We start from the raw sequence: 25,583 nt of genomic DNA on the forward strand, positions 1-25,583 counted from the left end.
TTTCCCATATACCGAATAAGCGAATAAGCTATTACCGTAGGTCTCATGGTAAGACCTGGACCCGGGACCGATTTACTTTTTCGTTGTGAGGTCCCCAGAGGTCAAAAACACCATCCGTTCAAATTCATATATATATGTATATATTTATTAAAATATATAAATATATAATATATCATTAAAAATAATAAAAAAAATATTTGTTTTGTTTTTGAATTTGTTTTCTAAATTCATATGTTATTTTGCGGGGCATTGAGCCGCACAGGTTCACTAGTATAAATTTAACTTGTGTACATAGATCATTCTGTTTTTGTTTAGTGTGCAGGCGACATAAATAAAACACTAAGTCAGTTTAATAATCATATTTAATTGGATTAACATCTTAATACAACATGGGTTGCTATATTCAGTTCTGGAGTCTCAACGGAATCGTCCTCATAGGCCTCTAAAGCATGGATACAAAGAGTACTAAAACTAATTGCAAGAAATACTTAGCCTATATAATATTAAATACTTATATGATATCAAACATCTCCTTTCTTTTTTTTACGAGAATGGCTTTTATTATGTTAACTCAAGATCTAACAGTTGTTTCTTATAGCCTGTTTACAAGTCTAATCTTTGAGGTTTTTTGATCAGTCTACCATACCTAGAGGTTGGGAGTGAGATAGGTGTAGGTAGGATGGTACCAAAGGATGGAGCATGGTTGGGGCTGAAGTCAGATTGGTTTTAGGTGTGAACTTGAGTTTCAGGAGTAGGTCTATGTAGGGTTTGAGTCTCTGGTTGTTTGATTGGATTATGTAGGAGTTCTGGATTAACAAACATTGGGTTTTGATTTAGGGACTTCCTTAAATGTATCCTGTTTCTCCTGACTTCTCTCCCATCATTCTGTTTTACTATGAATGACCTGGGTGTAATATATGATTTTACTATCCGTCCCGGTTCCCATGCTTTACCATTCTGAACTAAAACTGATTCATTTGGCTCTAAGTTAGGCAATGGTTTTAGAAGTTTTATCGTACCATGACTTACAGTTACTACGCTTAGCTGTTAGTTTTGCCTTAACATTACATCAAAATTCTTAGGCTTAAGTTGGCTGTCTACACAAGGGATTTTGGTCTTAATCCTTCTATTTAGCATAAGTTGAGCTTAAGTTCAATTAGTCATGAGTTAGCATAAGACTTGTCAGATGAACTTGAGATGCAAAGTATTGATAAAATCCCTCTACCTCAGTTCATTTTTCAGAACCAGAACTTCCTTCTAAGCCACCTATGCAGCAGCACACTCCTCATCGACAGTTGTTACCAACAAAAAGTGGATGCAATAATGAGAGTGGGTATAATTTTATTACATTTAAAGTAGGGGTAATCCTGATTAGTGCTTTGATGGTCTATTTTAAATACAGTGTGCGGCAAAATAAACCAATGTCTTTTCTGCATCACACTGTTCAGCAATAGGTTGTTGATACAGTATTGTATAATTATATATTCTATGTTTCCATTCCTCTATGTATCTCCATTCCCCTTCCGTTCCACCCTCCAGTTTCATTCCAACTTCACACACACACTCTTCCGTCAACTCCTCAACATGTGACCCTGTGTATCTGTTGTGATTACAATGTGGTTTTATTAATAAACTTGTGTTACTAATTACACACTTGTTTTAATTAATTAATATGACCCATAAACATGGCGTCAGGTTATGTTGTTAGTTTTCACTTGTGTGAACAGTAAATTCAGGGGTCTGACTTAGGGGACGTACAAAGAGGCATTTAGTTCAAAATTCCTCCGTGAACAGCGCTGTAGTAAAAAGCACTTTGGCAATGAAGGTTTACTAATCGCAAAAATAGTTCTGTTCATAATATAAAATTATAAATGCCTAAAATTCAATTTTATTAATTTTTAATTATAAAATTAAACTATCATAACCTAACCGAATTAACCAAACTTGCTGATAAAGAAATAATATAACAAAAGTTTATAGTAAGCGGAAAAATAATTCTCTTTATAAAATAAAACTATAAATTGATCAATTAAAATTTTATAATGACTTAATAATAAAATTAAACCGTAATAACCAAACCAAACCAACCAAACTTGCAGAAAATAAAAAAAATCTTGGACAAAAAGTTAATGCCACCGGCGGGATTCGAACCCGGGAACTACAGTATATCAGCCCGGCACGTAACCATTAGACCACCGAGGCCGATGGCTAGCGATCGTTTTGTTACGGTAATGGCGTTCCCTCAGCTAATAAGAAGCCCTCAGCAGTCATCGTAGCCTCTTCTATACCTCCCCTGAGTAAATACCTAAATTCAGTGCTAGTCAGCAGATTAAAGTGGATTAGTTTTAGGTTAGGTTACGCGAGAATTGCCGTAAGTACCTAGCATAACCTATTACTCAGTGTGGATAATCTTCATTGAAGAATAAATTTCAGTAAGAACTGTCAAATTACCGTAGTAAAATGGCTTCCTCATCATCTAGCCCAAATACAAATGCCAGTATCGATTCAAATATAGGCCCCATAAGTTTAGAAGGAAACCTAGCCCAGAATTGGACGTTTTGGTATCAACGTTTCAAGATATTCCTAACTGCCTCAAACCTTGATAAAGAGGAAGATGAACGGAAAATTGCAATCCTTTTGCATAATTTAGGTGCAAAGTGTTTCGAAATTTTCAATTCCTTTAATCTAGACTCTAATTCATTAACCAACTACAACACTGTGGTAGATAAGTTCCAGGCCTACTTTTCCCCAAAGAAGAACTTGACTGTAGAAAGACACAAATTCCTCACCAGAAAGCAAAATCCCGGTGAAAGTTTTGACTCGTTCTTCACAGATTTGGTTAATAAAAGCTTAAACTGTGAATTCAAAGAACTTCGCGAAGACCTAGTGCGTGATGTAATGATATGTGGCCTCGAAAATCAGCATATGAAGGAAAGACTTTTACGGGAATCGGACCTCACCCTAAACAAAGCTGTTGCCATATGCAAAGCTGCTGAACTGTCGTCAATTCAAATTAAAGAAATAGAAGGAGCCCAAATTGCCCAAGTTAGTGCCTCAAGCAAATTCGCCAAGCCTAAAGTGACACCCAGCGCTCATCAGTCAAATAGCCAGTCTAAGTTTAGGCCTAATCATAAGAAATTCATTAATAGTTGTAGAAATTGTGGTAGAAATCATTTAGTGAATCAATGTCCCGCGTATGGTATTGAATGTTTTTCTTGTAAGCATAAGAACCATTTTGCAAATTACTGTCAATCTAAGTCAAAACCAACTAATAATCAAATCAAAAGCCAAAATAGGCCTACAAAGTCCTTCAAAAAAGTAAATGAAGTAAATTTTGATGAACTAAATGAGACTCAACCTAGTGAAAACCTAGATGAAAATAACCTACACCTTGAGAATTTCACTATTGAATGTGTGAATCATACTCAAACTTCTGCTGATTGGTTTGAAAACGTAGGAATTAACAGTAAAGTTGTCAAATTTAAACTTGACAGTGGAGCTCAAACTAACCTAATTTCGTTTTCACTTTTCAAAGAGTTAGGTCTAGATCAGAACATAATCTACAAATGTAACGTTACTGTTTCATCTTTCACGGGTCAACAAGTAAATGTCATTGGTAAAGTTGATATAATTTGCAAGGTTAAGAACAAAACACACTTAATCTCTTTTGTAATAGTAGATATAAAATGTACACCATTGTTAGGCCTAGAAACCTGCTGTAGCTTAGGTCTCATAAGTAGAACAGTGAATTCTGTAACAGTTGAAAACGCTGATGACTTTGTATTCAAAGATTATCAAACCATGTTTGATGGTAACTTAGGTACAATCCCTGGTGAGATTAAATTAGAATTGTGTAGTAATTATGAGGCTAAAGTTGAGCCTCCAAGAAGAGTCCCTTTTGCTTTGTTGGAGCCTTTAAAAAATGAGCTAAACAGAATGGAGAAATTGGGCATAATAGTTAAAATAGACGAACCTACTGAATGGGTACATGGTATGGTTTTAATTAATAAAAAAGGCTCTGGTCTTAGAGTTGTACTAGACCCCAGAAATCTAAATAAGTATTTAAAGCGTCCCCATTGTCAAATTCCCAATGCAGAAGAGATTAGTAGTAAGCTAACAAATTCTAAAATATATTCTGTTCTTGACGCTAGTTCTGCCTTTTGGATGTTTAAGCTTGATGAAAATTCAAGTAGGTTATGTACCTTTAATACACCATTTGCAAGATACAGATTTCTACGTATGCCCTATGGAATCAGTTGTGCCCCTGACTATTTTCAATCTAAAATGACAGAGTTATTTGGTAATATTGAGGGCGTAGTGTGCTATTTTGATGATATTTGTATTAGTGCGGCTGATCAAAAATCTCACGACGAGCGACTTCGTAAAGTCTTAGAAATCGCAAAGGCTAACGGCATCAAGTTTAACATGTCCAAATGCAAGTTCCGTGTGCCTAAAGTTAAATTTGTCGGGTTTGAGTACTCAGAGTGTAGCGTTTCTCCAGACTCCTCGAAGGTTCTTGCGATACAGCATATGCAGGTCCCAGCTGATCGCAAAGAGCTGGAAAGGTTTCTTGCGTGACTAATTATCTATCTAAATTCATCCCTAACTATTCAACAATAACAACACCTTTAAGAGAGTTGTTACGAAAGGATGTTGTTTTTCGTTGGGATCAGCCACAAGATATCGCGTTCCGGAAATTAAAAGAGATTTTGGTCAGCCCCCCAGTCTTGTGTTATTTTGATCCTAAAAAAGCTGTGACATTGTCTGTTGATAGTAGCTCAACAGGTCTAGGAGCGGTGTTATTGTGTGATAGTAACCCAGTGGCCTATGCTTCAAGGTCATTGACTCCGAGCCAGGTAAATTATAGTCAAATTGAGAAAGAAATGCTAGCCATAGCATTTGGTTGTACTAGATTTCATCAGTACATATTTTCTAAGAAAATAACTGTAGAGACAGACCATAAGCCCCTAGTTAGCTTATTCAAAAAGCCTTTGTCACAAGCCCCTTTGAGACTGCAAACTATGTTGTTAAAAGTGCAAAGATATGATCTTGACGTGATCTATAAGCCTGGTAAACTTCTGTATATTGCAGACACCTTATCAAGGTCATCCTTACCCTTTCAAACTAAAGAGGAAATTGATCATACAGATGATGATATAATATGCCAAGTTAATTTGTTCAAAAATAGTTTACCTATTTCTCGAGAAAAATTTAGCTTGTTTGTTTCTAAGACAGATGAGGACAGTACTTTAGTTCAAGTAAGAGAATTTGTTAAATCTGGGTGGCCTGAAAACAAAAATAATCTTGACAATTCTGTAAAACCGTTTTGGAACTTGAGGGATAGTCTCCATGTAATTGACAAACTTGTGTTTAAAAATGATAGATTAATAGTTCCTCGCAGTTTGCAAAAAGATATGTTAACAAAACTGCACGAAGGTCATGTTGGTGTAAGTACATGTGAAAAGAGAGCAAAAAATATTTTGTATTGGCCTAGTATAAAGTCAGACATACAGGAGTTTGTAAATAATTGTATGACATGTGCTTTACATTCCCCCAATAACTGTAAAGAACCAATCCTGTTTCATGAAATACCATCCCTGCCATGGTCTAAAGTTTCAGCAGACCTCTTTGAATTAAAATCTGTGCACTACTTAGTTGTAATGGATTATTACTCTAAATACATTGAATTAGTGTCTCTAAATGATATTAGCTCAAAAGGTGTTATTAACAAATTAAAGTCAATGTTTGCAAGACATGGAATTCCCCAAATACTAGTAACTGATCCAGGTACTCAGTTCACTAGTCATGAGTTTCAAATATTTGTAAATAGCTATGAATTTAGTCATGTCTTATCGTCACCAAAGCACTCCCAGTCCAACGGACAGATTGAGTCAGGAGTAAAAATAGCCAAAGGTATACTGAAAAAATGTGAACATTCAAACACAGACCCCTACATCGGTTTACTCAATTACAGGAACACTCCTAAAGGTAATTTACCTTCACCCGCACAATTATTGTTTTCGAGAAACTTAAATTCATTATTACCATGTTCAGCAAAGTTCCTAGAGCCAAAGGTCACAAAACCAAACCCCAATCTTGTAAATAAAAGAAAACAGTCTGTACAAAAATATTATGACAAACATGTTAAACCTTTATCAGAGTTGAATGTAAATGACAAAGTTCTTTTTAAAAAGAACCTAGATGGTCCTTGGTCCCCTGGTAAGATAACAGCTTTAGGAAATGCACCCCGTTCTTATGTGGTAAAGGATGATAATGGTAGATTTTATAATCGCAACAGAAAGTTTTTTATTTTATCTCCAACTGACAATCCCGATGAAAATGTAAATCCATCTCATCCTAGCACCAATTCTAAGGATCCTAATCATAAAAACCAAAGTCCCACTCCCAACCAACAAAAATGTCTAATTCAGCCCAGTCCTTTGATTCCTCCCACTCCCAGTGGTCATGATGAAAATAATGTTATCCAAAACATGGAGGGTTATGTGACTAAAAGAGGTAGAACAATCAGAAATCCTAGGAGACTTACATTTGATGCTAACTAGTACTTCATTGTAACCTAACTAGATATGAGTAGGCTGAAAATGTTTGTTTAGTTCTTTCACATACTCTTAACAGTAAAAGTTAAAATTTTGTTATTTGTTGATAAGGGAGATGTTGATACAGTATTGTATAATTATATATTCTATGTTTCCATTCCTCTATGTATCTCCATTCCCCTTCCGTTCCACCCTCCAGTTTCATTCCAACTTCACACACTCTTCCGTCAACTCCTCAACATGTGACCCTGTGTATCTGTTGTGATTACAATGTGGTTTTATTAATAAACTTGTGTTACTAATTACACACTTGTTTTAATTAATTAATATGACCCATAAACATAGGTCGTCACCGGTTTATCACCCTAAAACTATAATTGCATAAACTAGTTGGTTGATTTTTTGTCATGTGTCAAATTTAATGTGCTCATTCTTTGGCAGTTGGAATGTTTTATCTATGGGTAGGCCTATACATATAAATATACGTGCACAAGTATAAATATATTTACATTTCAGATTTTAGTATTTTTTTAAATTTTCCAAGCGGTTTTGAGTATAAACGGGAGAGATTTTAAACACGTTTAAACTTATAGAAATAGTAACAAGATAATTATTTATTGATTATTTAAAAGAGCATAGTTTGAAATACATTTGGCTGTGTTTAAACCTTTTGGTTAATTTTCAAATTTGTACTTAGCCGGGAGTTAATTTGTTCCGGGCATACATTTACCCCACGTTTAACATTGCCTATAACATTTTTCTGATTAAGCACATTTCATTATTTTTAGTAATAACTGTATATCCCATAGGTCTATTTACTGCCCTTACCGTATTATACAGGGTGAGTTTTAAATGAGCTTGATAACAAAAAACGGATTGCGGCATTAAGTTCAGCATAAAAAAGTAGTTTAAAATTATGGGTCACAACACCACCTTCATATTTAAAATAATTTAATACGTTTCAAAATGGCTGATCCAAGAGGGCGGCTGAAAAAAATACATCCATCATAACCAAGTGAAAATATGTCAACAATGAATGGTGGTGTCCACTTATCTTTATCTATCACTATTTTGAGATTATGGCCTTAGTTTGTAAATGCACAATGTTATAATGGGGTAAAAATAAAGTTATAAAAAGTTCTCATAACTTTAGAATGGATCAATATTTTTAAAAACAGATTGCAGCATCGTAATCAGCGTAAAAATCTAGTTTGAAATGGTGGGTCACAACCCTACCTTTACATTTGAAAAAAAAACTACTTTGTATCCAATATGGCGGATCCAAGATGGCGGCCAAAAATTTAAACCCAGTCAAAATGAAATACTTACTACTCTACCTTGATCTGACGTGGTTCGGAGTTGATATCTTAAGAAATGTAGAAAAAAGTAGGGGGGGAACTCATTTAAAACTCACCCTGTATATCTTTCTAGACTATTGGTCTATTGTTCTATTGTTGTTGTTTTATTGTTCTATCTTCTATTGTTGCATCTATATATCTAATTCCGTAAGCCCAAAATTTTACAATGGAATTGTGAGCGAACGTGAGGCCGTAGAAAGCTGGGAGAGGTCTCATTATAAAGGTGTGGGCATGAAATTTTGGGGAAAATTATTCATTTTTCTGAATTATGCACCAAAAGGTTGTTACAGAATAAAATAATTCACATTTAAATAGCACGGGAATCTAATTTTATGTATTTTTATTTAGTGTTAACACAGCTGTGATTATATAATTTTTTTTTATCAGAATTTATTTTACAATCTGTTCAAACTTCAAATATGAGAACAATAAGTAAAACATATATCAAAGCAATGTCAGGAAGCAAGCACCTGTTCATCAACAAGTCTTGCCAAAAATTGGATCAGTCATTTAAACATTTACAGAAATCTGTAGCTTAGGTCCAGCACATGCACAACACTTTTTAACCTGGTAATGCACTGACTATTGTCCAGCAGATTAACAGCAAGACTGTTCGGATGATATTCTAATTTTTCTTGATAACTTTTGCTAAGGTCTGTAATTTCTTCTTTCACTGATTTAATTTTGAAGTCATTCCTAATTGTAGTGTTGGATACGAACCCGGGTGCGCCAATAATTCTTCTCAGTGCCTTAGCCTGAAATCGTTCAAGAATTTCGATGTTGGATTTGCTCGAGGTCCCCCAAAGTTGAATTCCGTATGTCCAAATTGGTTTGATCATAACTTTATATACAGTAAAATTTTGTTAGCCAATGATTGAAAAATTATAACCACACCTGAATGTGCATTATTTTGTTATTGTAAAATTGTTAGTGGAGTAGTAAACAACAACACAAAGTGAAAACTAGATAAACTCTTTTGAACGAACAATTTGATACTTTTTTCAATGGATTGTTCTTTTGCACAGTAATAATGTATAATGTCGGAAGACTACCAAGCAGAGGTAGGCAGCCACGCAGAGGTATTGTTCCTCAAAATGAGAACAACAAAGCGCCAGATTTGGCACAATATTAATGGAAGAAGAATAAATAGGCATCAGATGAACATGAAGTTATTCCTGTGTATAGATTACCACTTTTAAATGAGATTGCATTACACAGCGTAGGAACAATGAACGGTGGGTGCATTCATTGTGGTGCATTGCGCACACACTAATGTTGGCATTTACTGTATTTGAAAAATCCAATGACTTTCCCACTCCCCAGTGTCATCATGGTCAACTTTATGTTGCGTTCAGCCAGGTAAAGCGGCCAGATGATGTTAAAATAGTACTAGAACCAAATAAAGACCAAGGAATCGACCAAAATGGATACTATACAACAAATGTTGTTTTCAGGGAGATTTTGTTATAGAATTACCATTTTACAATTTGGATGATGCCATTATCTCTATGTGTTTTTCTAAGTAAATTTGTCTATAATTAAAGAAATCTAAATAAATGTAATTAAAGCCCAGTAGTAATGAAGATTATTACTATTAGAAAATGTTCTTTGGTTGTATTATGATTAGAAAGTTTATGTTATAAACACACCACATGTCCTTTGGAATGTTTATTTTAAACAGAACATACATCAAAATGCATTATGCAGGTATGTAATAACTATTATACATATTATAATACACAAAAACGTTAAACAATAATTCAATGTAGCCCATGAGGCTAATAATTTGTACAAAATAATTATTAGAATATATATAGGGGCTATTGCCCCTACAAGCCACTAGTTACATTGTATTTTATGTTTAATGTTGATTTGTGATTGGTGTTAAATTATATTTTCAGATAGTAATAGACTTTTTGTCATGGTTCATAAGCTTCAGGAAGAAGTAATTGTCCTCGCAGACACTGTTAAAAAATTAAGCAAAAAAGTTGATAACCTTGCTATGTACAACAAAGAACAGGAAAATGTAAAATTTGAAAACGAAATAATAGGAAGGATAATACCAGTTAAGAATTTAAATGAGATGGAAGACTTAGAGAAGAAATTAGAAACCTCTGAATTTAATAGGCAGTTGGTAAGTTTGTCTATTTTTCATTGCAAAAAAAAATTCTTACCTAGTAACTTATCCTATTCAGTATTTTGAACACTGATCGATCTATGCTCTGAGATTCATAGCCGTCAGTAGTTTTCCAACCACAGCAAAGTACGCAATTTTGTATTAATAAGTTATGTGGTCATTAATATTGTGGTGCAGGAACGTTGAAAAAGTAATGAATGTGGAAACCATAGGTATCACAAAGTAAACTCAAAGCTGTAGCCTTTTTGGGACTTTTTCAGGATGTTTTTATATCAATATTGTACAAACCCTTAAAATCTGAAATTATAGGCTGACCATAAAACATATTGATGCTTAAAAGGGATCGTAACAAGGTCTGACACACTTCTTGGTCAGGATTTTCACTGTCTGACTTTGACGTTTCTGTGCAGAAAACTGTCTAGGTCACATGCCCGATGTGTAATTACAAACCTTAACAAGTCAAAACCCAAGCTTAAAGCTATGTTTAAATTATACTTTATTTTGTCTTTAAACAATCCATTTATTTACGAATAAATATATATAAATAGTAAAAACAGCTCCAAGTACCCTTTTAGAGAATTTCCCATAGGGAAGAAACTATTACCGTATGTCTCATGGTGACACCTTAGACCCTGGACTGATTTACTTTTTCGTTTTGTGGCCCCCAGAGGCCAAAAACACCATCTGTTCAAATGATATCTTACTAATATTATAAATGTGAAAGTTTGTGTGTTTGTTTGTTTGTTTGTTTGTTTGTTTGTTTGTTTGAAGTTCAATCACGCATAAACCACTGGACGGATTGGGCTGAAATTTGGCATGATGATAGCTTACATTCCCGATTAACATATAGGCATATTCTTATCTCAAAAATCCTTTCGGGCTCCGCCCCAGTGGCTCTGTAATTCCCCATGTTAACCTTATAAGTATTCATATTTAAAGGGAATTAAAGAATTTAGTCAGCTGTTTCAACTAAAAAAGTTGGTTCTATGATATGGAAAAGCATTAAAAAGTTATAAGATTTACCAACAGGGTGCAGCACTATATTTTTTTTGCATTTACGAAAACAGCTAATTTGAACTAAGCAGCAACAAAAAACTGTGATTCGCAATGAGAACTGTCAAAGTAGGATTGTTTACAGTTATGTTTATGTTTTTCATTTCATGAATAAATTGTGATATTTTGCGAATTGATAATTTATTTTTCTCTATTGTTTGGTGAAATGGTAGAACATTATGGCTATGGTAGATGTGTAATACTATAGAATACTGTAAATTTAAAAAAGCAAATTTTATCAAACTGTGTCCTCCACCCATTGCAATTGCAAAGCTTAAGTATAACTGCAATAAGCATTTTATACTTATATTCCAACCCCGTACGAAGGACGGGTACTCTGCTAGTATTTATATATAATTAACATTGTGTTCCAAACTTTTTACGAGCACATGCGAAACCATAGTTCGGAGTTATTTTGGTTATTACCGTATATATGTGTTTAGTGTTACTGCATCGTTCGACAAGTTACTTGAATTGCGCCAACCACATGTAGCTAAAGAAGATACACTCATGAGAAGTTCAATTAGTGCTGAGGAACGTCTGACAATAACATCAAACATTTTTTGAACACCACACAACCGTTAACAATTACACAAAACAAACTAAAAAAGCACTGGAAGTGTCCGAAGAATATCTCCAATAAGCGCGGCTGCCGCGCGGTCGAACCGTATCGTGTGGCCACTCTCATAAGACTACGTGTGTCATCCCCCCAACGCGGCTTAACTTCGCGCGGTCGGGGGACGACATGTCGCGGCTCAACCGCACATGCGGCTAAACGTCGCCTCGTGTGGCCACTCTCATTTGATTCAATGTGTTGTCGAGCCCCTTAACTTCGCGCGGTTAAACCGCCTCGTGTGGCCGGGGCCTAACAGACTTTGGGGTTTTCTTGTTTTAAATTGTGTATAAAGAAAACACATTAAGTTATGTTCGTAAAAAATTTGACTGTCATTAAATGTGTGAATTGTACAAATTAACACAGCACTTATACTTTCATTAACTATTAGCGAATTTCCCTATACGGAAGTAGCAAACCTGTTACCGTAGGTCTCATGGTAAGACCTAAGCCCGGGACCGATTTACTTTTTCATTTTGATGTCCCCAGAGGCCAAAAACACCATTCGTTCAAATTTTTATATATCTATATATAGAGATATATATATATATATATATATATATATATATGTGTGTGTGTGTGTGTCCATCCGCACGATAACTTGAGTAATTTTTGTCCGATTTTGATAAAATTTGGTTTGAAGGTGTAAGGCGGGATAAACTTGAATGAGTTCGCGAACCAGCATGATCGGACTATGGGAACGGGGGTTTATGGGGGGTTTTATGGGGTAAAAATAGGTTTTTCTCATATTTTACCCTAAAAACACAAAATTTCACAATTTCTTTTTAAACCATTTTGTAGAGCTTAAAAAAACAAATAATTTAGTATATTGAAGCGTTATTATGCGCCTAATTGTTAAGGAGAAAATTCAAAAAATTGTAATTTTAAAATTCCCATGTTATTCTTATGGAGAATAAGTCAACTGTTGTAGTTAGCTTGTTTATGAACATATTTTAATCTAATTTGGAAAATACATTAATTTCTTACTAAACCACAGTACCTTTTAATATTTTACATAAAAAAAACTTTTTTACCCTCCCTGTTGCAGCAAACCTAAGTACTCATTAAACTAATTCTGTTTAAATAGGGAAAAATTTGATATTTTTAATGAGACATTTTAGTTTAAATCCAATCAGGCAGATGGAAATTCGCTAAGTCTGCAGGTTTGCAGGTTGTCATTAAATGTGTGAATTGTACAAATTAACACAGCACTTATACTTTCATTAACTATTTTTAACAGTTATCTTCATATTATGTCCACTTAATTAAACAATCAAATAATATATATTTTTTTTCAGTTTAAGGTTCTAACCTCTGTCGGGGGGAAGGATGTAAGATCAATGACATACAACTGTCTACGACGGTTGATGTCCTACGAGGTCGCGGTATCATTCTCTTACAGCGGTCACGCTGCAAAAAACAAACAAAAGACGAAGAAAATTGCATTTTCGAAAACGAATGCTTGCAAAATCGCACTCGGTAAGAAGCTTTTTATTTTTTATCACAATTTCTTTAGTGTTAATTGACAATCCTATACATTGAGCTTGTATTTAACCTTCTGTCGGGCGCATTGATTTTCAAAAACCAAAGGGCGCTCACGGAAGTTACCTCTGGGAATACGAAAACTATACATATGTTGAGTAAAACCCGTCTAATAGCAATAAAACTGTAAGAAACAAATTTTAATGAGTTTTTACACGATTAAGTTCTTTATAAAATAGTAAGTGTTTATTAAACAATACAAATACTTAAGTGTTGTGGATAAAAAAAAACTTACTTTTTGTACATATACAGTACTATTATATACAATTTTCAATATTGTATTACATAAAAACACGTATGGTATAATGAAAATATTGATTTGTTACAAGGACAACTCATTTAATCAAAGCTCTTAGATAAAAATTGCATCAGTGTATGACAAAAAAAAACATTTGTATGGTCCTTATGAAAAATCCTTTTTATAAAGACAACTTATTTTTTCAAAGCTCTTAAAAAAATTTCAAATGAAATAAACCACCTATTGTCAGATGAAAAAAATCATTTGTTAGAAGGACTATACTCATTTTGTCAAAGATCTCTTTCTTTAAAAAAATAATACCCGAACAAACTCGCCAGTGGCACCAGTGGGCCTTTCTACTAAATCTTCTTCCCTGTCCTCCCTTTTAACACTAGCCAACAATCTCGCTATTTGTTCTGCTTCATCCATTTTATAATATCGATAAATAACGTCAAACAAAAGGGCGCACACGGAAGCTACCTTGAGTGACGCAAACCACTTCCCAATGTTGTTTGACAACTGGGAAAGGCGTAAGAGTAGCCGACACCAATCCTGCAAAAGAGGTGTTTGAGGTACGGCAGGCAACAGCCCTGCCAAACACAAACTATGGTTTTTATAATGAAAAATGTTGTGACCCGGAGGTAACTTCAGTGATGCGCCCGATGAAAGGTTAATTTTCTCCGAGTTAAACAAGCTCAGACCGGTGTTTATAGATGTAGGCCTTGATTATAGTAATGCCTTCAATCAGAGTTTGGACTGTGTTATTATAAATCTTGCAATTAATGATGGAAGTTTTATAAACTATGTTAATACTTATTTAAAAGGATGTTTGATTACAGAAGCTGTAAAAAAAGTAAATCCAGTGGCAACTGAGGAAGTGGTGAAGACCTGGATGGGAAAGTGGCTGCAACAAGCTAAATCCAGACTAGATCGAAAGTAAGTTAATTCTCTACCTTATAACATTGTGGATGACGTTAATATATTTTTAGTTTTGATGTATTCAAACGAATTCTCGAACAACTTTCACCTTTATTGAAATCAGCATATGATTGACATTGAGTACACTCCAATAAATTGAAGTTGTCTGTATATCATAAAGTGTGTTGTACGTTAACATGTTTTCAGACTTTATTTTCCGAGTACGTAAATAACTTTTTCAATAGGGCCAACCATACTTATTAAATGTGTTTAAACAGTAAGGAACACTTGTTACATGACGAACTACAGTGACGTTGATTCCAAAACTTCCTTTTCGAGTCAAGGGAATTTAGTTTACAGGGAAAAATTATCATTCACCACTGTCATCTTGATTTATATGCATTCCAAGAATGTTCACCATTTTAGGTGCCAAAGAAAATATTTTGGTTGAATGTAATTGATCTTATGCCTAGATGAGGTCAGTAATATGTAGCTTGAAAGCCTAAATTAAATTTCTTTGTCAATTAAAATGTATTGGCCGGTGCTCCCCGTAGCCAATAGGGTATAAGGGTCATTTGCCTATTGGGTCTGAGGATGATTGGAGTGTCCAATCAAAATCGATCACCACTTACCATGTTTTTTGTATATCCCCTACCGTAAGTATTAAAAGACGTTTCTTTTATTTACTTTCCTTAATCTCAAGGCAACAACTCAAAAATGAAATTATTTATCAGTTTTAAACTGTTATTAAAAAGCAGGGTTAATTTCTCGTCCTATCACCAGGCTGACACTTTATTCCTTAAGCCTCCTCTTAACGAGGTTATGAGGGGTGTATTCTTTATATGATACGTTCCCTTTTAATACTATTAATTTTCACAGTTTCTAATGTGATTGTACAATTTGTTATAGATCTTCTGAAGCAGGCGGAGGAGGTGAAGTTGAAGAAGAAGATGAAGAAGAGGAAGTAGGCCTACAATAATGGAAATAGTATTTATTTATTTTATGGAAATTATTTGTAATTTATTTACATAGTAATAAATTATCTTGAAACGTGAATGCCTTGTTTTCTGGACCCAACAGATCATTTATTAATATATAAATTTAACAGATTTTTTATCACTTGAGATTTATAATATGACCTTAATATTTTTTATGGAAAAAATTGGGCTGAAATATGAATGGAAAGTGAACGGTGGGAAATTGCTTTTACGTTAAATATGTATTTATATTATTATTATTATTATTACAGCTTATATTATTATTTTCTCTAATCACAAAGGGATTATTGTTTAAAAAAATCTGAGTTAAACACCTAAATAAAATTGTTTAACACTAATAAGACAAATTCATTAGTATTATCAACATTCATGCTTTTTTCACTTTGTTTATGGTTATGACATATTGATATTTTAAAGTATTTATTGAGAGCTATAACAAAACAACAATTGTGTATATAATAGGTTACGTACCTTGTTCCGTCTTCAGTCTTAACTTAGTCAATGGATGACTAGTTTCGGGAACAAAGTCCCATTATCAAATCCTTATTTAAAACATCATATTGAATGTGGTCAAATATCTGACGTAAGTCTTCATCAATGTATACATGCAGGTTGACGACACATAAAATTTACACGTTTTACAAAAATAAAAGTTACAAATACATTTACGATAGGCCGGCCACATTGAATACGGGACAAACCGACCCGTTGAAAATCAATCCAGGCAAATAGAAATAGATTGCTGCACCGGGGGTATTTATATAGTGGGAACATTCCTATGGACTAATTACATTGATTTGTTGTGCTTTTATTTGCATAAAAGGGGGTAGTGGTCTTATTTTAAGTAACATAGTTGGTGAAATAGTAACATGTAGCAATTTTAAAGACATCATAACCGGAAACTACAGTGGGTCCAGTCGTGACACCCGAGTTAAAAACACTTCTTTAGACACATACATCAACATTGAATGGTCAAACTGTCTATATATGACTCGTACACAGCTATCGGTGTCGGATTTATATGTGTTTTTGCGCCAAATTAGGTTGTTTTGTACGGTTTTTCTAGTTTCTTGTCGTGGTCCTTTTAGTAAAGCATATCGAATTTTATATTTTTGTAAAGCCCTTTTAACGTGCTACAATCTTCTCTTTAAGTTATTTCTGATATATTGTATCAATAAAACGTTATCAACAAAAATAACACAAAAATGTTTTAAAATATAGGTTTTTGCAAAGTTACGACAAATGTACTAAACATACAACAAAAGTGTAAATGTATTGCCACGATTAGAATTGTGACCGGGGGCGTAACCGGGATCGATTTAAATAATAAGAATTCTTTAGTGAGAGGTAAAAGAATGTTAAATCATTATTCAAATAAAGTGGATGGACAATATAATAAAAATAATAATAAAGACAATAATAAATACCCCCGCCGCAGCAAACCTGCAGACTAAGCGAATTTCCATTTGCCTGATTGGATTTACACTAAAACGTCTCCTTAAAAATATCACATTCCTTATTTAAATAGAATCAGTTTAACACATACTTAGGTTTGCTGCAACAGGGAGGGTAAAAGTGTTTTTTTATGTAAAATGTTAATAGTTAGTAAGAAATAAAAACATTTTCCAAATTTGGGCAAAATATGTTAATAAACAAGCAAACTACAACAGTTTACTTATTCTCCATAAGAATAACATGGGAATTTTAAATTTACAATTTTTTGGAATTTTCTCCGTAACGATTAGGTGCATTATAACGCTTCAATATACTAAATTATTTGTTTTTTTAAGCTCTACAAAATAGTTTAGAAAGAAATTGCAAAATTTTATGTATTTTGAGTCAAAAATGGGAAAAACCCATTTTTACCCCATAAAACCCCCCATAAACCCCCGATCCCACGGTCCGATCATGCTGGTTCGCGAACTCGTTCGAATAAACGTAGGTTTACACGTTTGTACCGAATTTCATCAAAATCGGATCGTTTTTGCTCGAGTTATCGCGCTAACGGACACATATATAAATATATATATATATAAATATATATATATATAAATATATATATATATATGAATTTGAACGGATGGTGTTTTTGGCCTCTAGGGACCTCAAAACGAAAAAACAAATCGGTCAGGGGTCCAGGTCTTACCATGAGTACTACGGTAATAGCTTATTCCCTATATGGGAAATTCGCTAAAAATGGATGATAAAATAATTACAGGCTCCTTTTGCTTTTATTTAAGTAGGCCTAAGCAAATGAAATTTATATAAAACTCTAATAATTATAATTCTTTTTGACACGTTATTATATTCAAACAGGAATTTAATAGTCACTATATTTATTCACACAAATTATAAATGAAATCAATTATTATAAAAATGATTACGATTAACATCAATCAATCACTGACTTTAAAAGGTTAAGTTAGCCTGGACAATCACAAAAATTATAAAGATGAAATATTAATAAAGTAATCGCCTTACCAAAAACCCGGAGACCGGCGAAGTGTCCCCGTGACATGACTGGGGCCAAGTGTCTTCCTTTCGGTCAACTCCAACCTCAGTCTCTCCAAAGTACAATTGCTAAGTCTACGGTTTTTTTGGGTCGGTCGATTGAGCAAGGTACGTGTCATCAAGAATTCTGTCTACTAAATGCCAATGTTCTGACACTGGTATATGAATTGTGAAATCCATTTACCAGGTCTTTTACTTTTGAAATATAATCCCAAAATTTAGAAAATAATTTTTGGTGACTACCCGTCACATTACCCCCGCCTAGTTAGACATGGTCCCCATGTCCATTAAAAGGAACCTGCGTATAAGACAATTTTCATATTATAAGTAAAAACTGCAAATGATGGTTTTACATCGGTAAAGAATAAATAAAATATACAATATTTTTAGAAGTAATAGTCGATTAAGTGAGAGTTCATGCTGCAATAAAATGAAATATTGTATCACAATGTTTAACGCAGTTCTAACTGTATTGAATCTACCTGGCTTTTTAGAATCGTGTTAGCTATGTATCTTTTCCAGTAGAGATAGGTAAGAAACAATGTTAAAATTACATTCCAAACTGCTATTGTTATGAGAAAATATTTTTGGATTGATTGGTGTGATATGTCTATCCATGACTCTGGTAAGGAAACAGGTTCTAAAGCGTCTGCAATTGTGGTGTGAACTGTGTAGGAGGGGTTTTGTGGAGGGTCCAATTTGGATTGAGGATGGTGTCTAGGTTATGAATTCAATGTGGTTGGTTGAAGAAGGGCTGATGTGCAGAGTGTGAAGGTTTGTCCATGTAGACGGAATGAGGTGATTTAGGGTAGGAAGGGACTGAGAATCACATGGAAAACTGCGAGAAATGAGAAGGGAGGAATTTTCTTTCAACTGACAGTGGCAAGGTATTGTTAGTTGTAGGGCACCAGGGACATTGGTGGGAATGGTTGGGATATCTGAGGGAGTGACATTGGTGCAGGACAGAACTAGAAAGGTGGTTGGATGCGTTAGGATAAACGAAGTAGGAGCAATTGTGGTGATTATCGTATGGGAAGGTTTTGGAGTACAGGTGAAATCACAGTGGGCCATAAGGATCTCAAGGTGAGCAGCCTGGAATAGCAGTTCAGCACAGGTCTGGGTCAAAGATGAGGCGCCTCGCTGCCGTGGAAGGAAGCATAAGCCAGACGGATTGCAGGAGTCAGACTGGGGGAGGGAAAGGAAATGGTTCTAGACAATAGACAATAGACAATAGACAATTTTCTTTATTTGTGATTTCTTTAAGAAATACAATGGCGTCAGATTGTTTTCAGTTCTTATTTGATTTAGCCAAAAGGAGGTTTTCATGTTGGAGGTGGCAGGTTTGATTTTCCAGGATAGGGGTGTGGGGAGGTATTTGTAAAGGCTCCAGGATATGTTAATAGACATAAGGGGGATTTTAATGGTGATGACGTTTTTAGACGGAGAGGATATACAGCTAACTATCGGGATATTGTAATAGGTGTGAATTTCAGAGATAGGAATAGCAATGGTATAGTGTAAGGGAATGAGTTTCATACTAAGTTCGGAAAGGTCTTTAAGAAGGGTAGATGGGGAACAACAGTAGAAGGCAGTAGGTTTTGTCTGCAAGAGGAAGACATGTCGGAAAGGTTTAAGTTGTAGGTAGAGCGGTTGAGATGGGTGTATAATTGGGTTACTATTGATAGGATGTTATTATAGAGGGCTTCCTGGTTGGTAGATTCTGAACGTAGGGTGTTTTTGAAAGAGTCCAAGGTAGAATGAACAGACGAGAGGATGAGAGAAACATTTCGGGAGAAAGATTGGAGATCTTGAGAGGATTTTACCAGGTCGTCATGGTCTAGTTTAGTTATTAGTTGTATATTGTTGAGGTGATTCAAATCTATTTACAAAATCTCTAAGGGATATAGAGAAGAAGGTTATTTTAACAAAAAGAAGCAAAACGGCCATTGGTGACCTGCATGTTCATAGGATACACTATCAACCACTTAGCTAAAAGATTCGCCCAATCCGATGATTTCGAGGTGTATGTCTAAACCAAGGATTATGAACACCTCACTATGCCCCAGTGGTTGTAGTATATCGCTACAAACACACAGGTCACCAATTATTTGCCACACAGGACGGGGATCGAACCCGAGCAGACGAATGCCACTGGCCAAGTGACACACGCCCTAGCTTTCTCGGCTATCTGTGCTTGAAGACTGAGGAGTCAAACACCGGTATTTAAGCTGACGCCACCGATTGCGAACAGATAGCGCTACAGATGGTTGTTCAATGTGTTACTAGGTAGCAGCACTAGTTAGTCACAGATTATTTAGATTATATTTTTCAGTTGAAACACAACAGTGAGCATAATATTGTGTTCCTGAGATTTTGATGCAAAACATATTTATTTTGTTCCTAAAATGGCTATATTATGATAACTTCGTCCATCTAAATCAAATTGAAATTCAATATTACATTGTAAACTATATGTCTTTTGATTTTATGAGATTTCGGTTTCAAACAATGCTTTCAGAACATAAAAATTTAGAGGAAATCCAGGAAAATTACAACAAAAACTAAGATTTATTTAATGTTTACTACAAATAACAGGATTATGGTAAACCTATGCGATACCTGAATTATTAAAAGGCAATAACGTGCATTATTTGAGATCCCAGGTTCGAATCTCCTCGGCGGCCTTAAAGTTTTGCTTCTGATTTTGTTAAAATATGATTTTCTCTTAACTTCACTAATCAGTTTTTTTATCTGAGACATTTATAATTTAATTTTGTGATAAGAATGCATTTTTTATATAAATACATTAACTTTTTGTTTGTAATAATTTCCTAACAGCGAATAATTGAGATAGGCTAATCGATAATATAATTAGGTCTAGTTTTATTTCAGCAGTTAAAAGTAAGAAATATATTGTCAACCACTTTCAAAATTTCCCTTTGGTGCAATACAATTTATCAATACGACTATAATGTAGACTACAAAGAATAAGTGAAAACTTTAGGAATTGGTTTACCGGTACGTTACATAACATTTATAATGACATCAAAATAAGCAGTTTGCTTAACTTGAAACCTTATTATTCCTAGTAGCTGGAACCTATATATTTTTTCCAACCTAACTTTAGACTACTACATGGCAATGTTTAAAACTATTTTGTAAGTTAGTATCGCAGAGTAAAGCGAGGTGGTAGACAATAGGCCTACCAGTAGGCATATTTGGTTTAAAACGACGTTGTTACATCTTCTCATGAATTTGACAGAGGAGCATATAGTCCTAATTTAATTAATGATTAATTCTTTTCGAAGTGCACACAGCAATATTAGTGTTAATCCTTTGGGATTTTATTGTCTAAGTTACACCATTTAGTTGTAAACCTTATCTTTAAACCAAGTGGTTGTGATTTCATTTCGTAAAATTATTTTGTATTTTTAGCTACAGGTACATTTTTTTACAAATTTACTTGCAAATCAAGGGCAGTGTGATTTTTGTCGGTATAATTATGTTATAGTGTTTTTTAATGCCCTCGTTTTAACTTCTCCTTCTCCACGCTACATAGGCCTAGGCCTAATTAGTTGACTATTCATTGTTGTTAAAAAGAACAGAACGATTATACAATTAAATATAAACGTCATGATTTTAATCACTCAATATATGACTGATTGTTAATCACTTCGTATTACATGCAATTAACTAATATGCTCTTTAGTATTCATCAGATTTTTTCTTTTGTACTGTATTTATAATGTGGTAGATTTGTTGACTAACATATGTCGAGGCTCTTGTTTACTTTTTATTGTTTACTCGCAAATAATGTCATGGCAACCAATTAACCCATAAGGCCCATGTTAAATTTCTAAAAGTTTGCATTCATGTAGGGAATATTCCTATGGTCCGATTTGTACCATTTCAGATTTATACCTTCCCATGGTTGGGTACTATGACTGTGTTAAATTTCGTGAAGATCGCTTCAGCCGTTCAGGAGGAGTATTTGTAATAAAAAAGCAGGAGTGTAGTATAAGAGCTTCGCTCGCTTCGCTCGCTCCGCTCAACTAGGTGAAACCCGTTGAAATCGACGGTTACTTTTAAGGCTTACGTTAATTCATCTAACTGCGATAAATTGAGTGAAATATACATATTTTGAGCATTTAGCATTGTTTAAAGAGTAATAAGTGTAAAAACAATAATGATATTAATTGCATTATAGTTGCCAAATTTGGTTGATCATTCAATGAATAAAATATTCCCCATACCGTACGTCGTCGGAGTTATTATTAGTATGTTATATGGTATCTCTTCCTTTGAAAGAAACATTAAATAGTATTAAAATCGTATTGGTAGACCTTTAGTAGCTAAACACTTCCGTGATTTCATCAGTGTAATATGATTTATTTTGAAAGAAAATGCTTTTTTGGGAAGACATAATCTAACTTCAAAGGGAGTTATACCCGTTACAGTGTAAGTTTGATTTTTCCAGTCAGTTTCAAGTCAGTTCATATCGTACTTCTGTGCCAATGAATGAACCATCTAATACTTTAATACTTTCTTATTAAATGGTGACCATACAAAGTAGCAGAGTTTTCAGAAATTGATATTGATTGTGGGGTTACTGTTAAAGCTGGAATTCATTGACATGGGGGATGTCAGTTAGTTGTCTCAGCCTTATCAATAACATAAAGTTGTCAATATAATCTCTCTACGGAATGTTAGGTGTAGTGGAATATACTTGAAGTGAAGTTAGCTTTTATTCTTGAACTGGGGCCTCCTCGTTTATATGGTCGTGCGGCTTCATTGGCAGCACATAATGTAAATAACATAGCAATGTGGCATTTCTAAAAAGCAAAAAATACTGTAAATTGGCTGTTACGTCTATATTGACGTTTACATATTGTTAATCAACGTATCTTATAAAGGATTATGTGATCTAGTTTAAAAACGAATATGACATTTCTGTCATGACAGTAGCTGCTTAAATAGTATTTTCTCTTTGTAGCCTACCATATTTTACAGCCAAAGTGTCATGTTATTTTCAATAATGTTACCAACCCGGTGCGCCAAAGTTCGTTATATAGGCAGGTGCAAATAATTTGTCAAGATGGGTACCATTTTAGGCAAGGTTTCTATGTTTGGGTTTTATTAGACGCCATAAGAGCATATATTTCCACATAAATATTTTATATGTGTAGAATAATACGATAAAATGTAGGCAAAAGTGGTGAAAAAAGCAATGTTTACCTTTTGATTCAGCCTCATTCACGGAATCAGAAGTTTCGGGATTCTTCATCGATCTGTCCTCATCTTCTTGGACGTTACCAACACCATTTGAAGAACTCGTATCTAACGTTACAAGTTCGCTTTCTTCAACTACCTCACTAACAGAATGGTCTTCCAGGATTTTGTTTTCATCATTTTTGACCGGACAACTTTCAGCACTGTCTACTTCTTGTTCTGTTACTACAGAGGATTCATCAAGATTTGAACTGAGTGCATTTTCAAGCGAATCCTCCACAATCTGCTGCATGTCTTCTTGTAGTTGCATGTTTTCTATTTTCGCATCAACACTTTCCATGATCATGTCTTGAATTTCAGCTTCATGTTTGCTTCCTTCTACTACCTCACTAACAAACTGATCTTCCAGGATTTTGTTGTTTTCATCATTTTTGACCGGACTACTTTCAGCACTGTCTACTTGAATGTAGAAATCATTAGGACCATTAATATGACTAATATACACAACTTTGTCATACCCAGTCAGGTCTGGAGAGGCACTTTCAGTCTTAGCGGTCACAGGAGCATTTGAATCACAGAAAGGTTTTAACTCTTCATTTACACATTTGTCATTGCTGTGTAAGACAACAATTGCTGGATCCCCTTCAGTTATTAGTTTTAAATCAAACTGAGTACAGCCTTCTGCAGATATTTCCATAAATTTTTCAAGTGCCGATTCTATCCACTCTTCTAAACCTTCAGGCAGTTTCAAGGCACAATGTTTAGCTAAGGCTTTTTTCTCCGCTAGCTCAGGAGGTAGGGTTCGGAATTCAGTTGAAATAGAAGAGTTTCCGTAATCTATAAAAAGTACTTCAATTCCATTTTCATTGTCTTACACCTGCGTTAAAACATCAGCTGAGCTGGAGAATATCCCAGATGCTTAACGGGTATGTTCCTAAGCTCCAAAAAAACCATTTTCAAATTCTTATTGTCATACTGTACTTTCCTAATCAACTCTTTGGCCATTCCAACTGCCCTTTCAGCAAGCCAATTGGATTAGGCATAGCCTGGACTATAATGTCTTGATAATCTTCAGGGCTCTACGGTCCATAAGAAGTCCACATCCTTTCTTGTCAAATGTCTGAGGGGTGCAGTGATTTTTGCTAAATTCGGTATGAACCTTGATAAATACTTTAGCATGCCCAATAACCGCATCACCCCTTTCTACATAATCTATTTACATAATCTGGGTCGGGTTGGATTCCTGCAGCCGATACTATGTGTCCCAGATACTTAACTTCGCTCTTCTTAAATTGCATCTTGTTTGGATTAAATTTGATTCCAAGTTTAATCCAAACTGTCACAGAAAAATAATAAATGAGTTAATGAGTTGGATCAGGTTTAATGCCCTCTTTTTGGCTGTGTCCAAAACTCTCTTTAAATTTTCGTCATGCTCTTCCGATGTCGTTCCTCCTACAATAATATCATCATGTACTATGTTAACTCCCTTCAGGTTTCCAAAGCATTTGTAGTTATTTTCTCGTAAAATTTCGGACCCGAACGGATTCCAAAAGGAAATCTACAAAATTGGTACCTCCCAAATGGGGTACTGACTGTGCACAGTTCACGGCTCTCCTCGTCTAAAAAAATTTGAAAAAACCCATCCTTAAGATCCAAAACAGTAAAATATTTGTAACCACTCAATGTTACCAGAATATAATCAGGGTGTGGCATTAAAAAAGTGCTCTCTCATTACCACCTTGTTCAATGGCATCGGATCTATGCAGATTCTCAAAGACTTATTGGGTTTTTCCACGATCACCTGAGGATTGACTCATGCTGTAGGTTTGTTAACCTTCCGAATCACCCCAGTCTCCTCAAGTTGGTCCAACTTTTCCTTTAGTTTTTCCTGCAAACTGTAAGGTACAGCACCCTCCTTAAGCTGAATATGATGAGTGCCTGGAAACTGTCCCAATCCTTCAAAAGCTGTGTTGTAGTTGGTTAAAACATCGTCACTATCTTCAAAATTCTAACATATCGACGACACTCTCTTAATGAGTCCTAAATTGACACAATCGTTCAGTCCTAAAATTGGCAGTTCATGTTCGACATTCACTACAGAAAAATTCACATCCGCAGTTACACCTGTAATTTTACATTGTACAAGACCTAGTGGTTTGATTTTGAATTTTTCATCTCCCCAGGCTGATAGTACATAAGAAAGAACTACGTTTTACGTGTGTAATGTTCATTTTCCATACATAACTAGCAGGTAAAATACTGATCTCTGCACCTGTATATCTATCTATCTATCTATATATTAATAGGCAAGCATGTTTCTTTAAAACCTTTTTTCTCAGCTCGTGTGCATCGCAGGGAAAATCTACGCATACTGTTGGAGAGATATTTTCCTGTAGATGTGCAGAATGCCTTTAAAAATTAAAATAGGC

The 25,583-nt window shown here is 34.6% G+C and overlaps 1 protein-coding gene across 1 annotated transcript; it reads left to right on the plus strand.

Moving 5' to 3' along the window:
- The first annotated feature begins 1,247 nt into the window (after nt 1-1,247).
- On the plus strand, nt 1,248-15,472 carry LOC128982522 (uncharacterized). Its single transcript, XM_054401481.1, has 5 exons — nt 1,248-1,329; nt 9,817-10,049; nt 13,017-13,197; nt 14,338-14,434; nt 15,326-15,472. Exons 1-5 carry the CDS (start codon nt 1,269-1,271, stop codon nt 15,393-15,395), a joined length of 642 nt encoding a protein of 213 aa, XP_054257456.1. The 5' UTR covers nt 1,248-1,268; the 3' UTR covers nt 15,396-15,472.
- The last annotated feature ends 10,111 nt before the right edge of the window (nt 15,473-25,583 follow it).

Source organism: Macrosteles quadrilineatus, unplaced genomic scaffold (genome assembly GCF_028750875.1).
Source record: "Macrosteles quadrilineatus isolate MER2022 unplaced genomic scaffold, UCM_ALF_1.0 Scaffold_442__1_contigs__length_67513, whole genome shotgun sequence".
Classification (NCBI taxonomy): Eukaryota; Metazoa; Arthropoda; class Insecta; order Hemiptera; family Cicadellidae; genus Macrosteles; species Macrosteles quadrilineatus.

Bases quoted from the DNA above. Each gene is read 5' to 3' on its own strand.
- LOC128982522 (XM_054401481.1), top strand. From the start codon at position 1,269: ATGCAGCAGCACACTCCTCATCGACAGTTGTTACCAACAAAAAGTGGA. The intron at 1,330-9,816 runs GTGGGTATAATT...TTATATTTTCAG, and splicing joins AAGTGGATGCAATAATGAGA to ATAGTAATAGACTTTTTGTC. The intron at 13,198-14,337 runs GTAAGAAGCTTT...GTTTGATTACAG, and splicing joins TGCTTGCAAAATCGCACTCG to AAGCTGTAAAAAAAGTAAAT.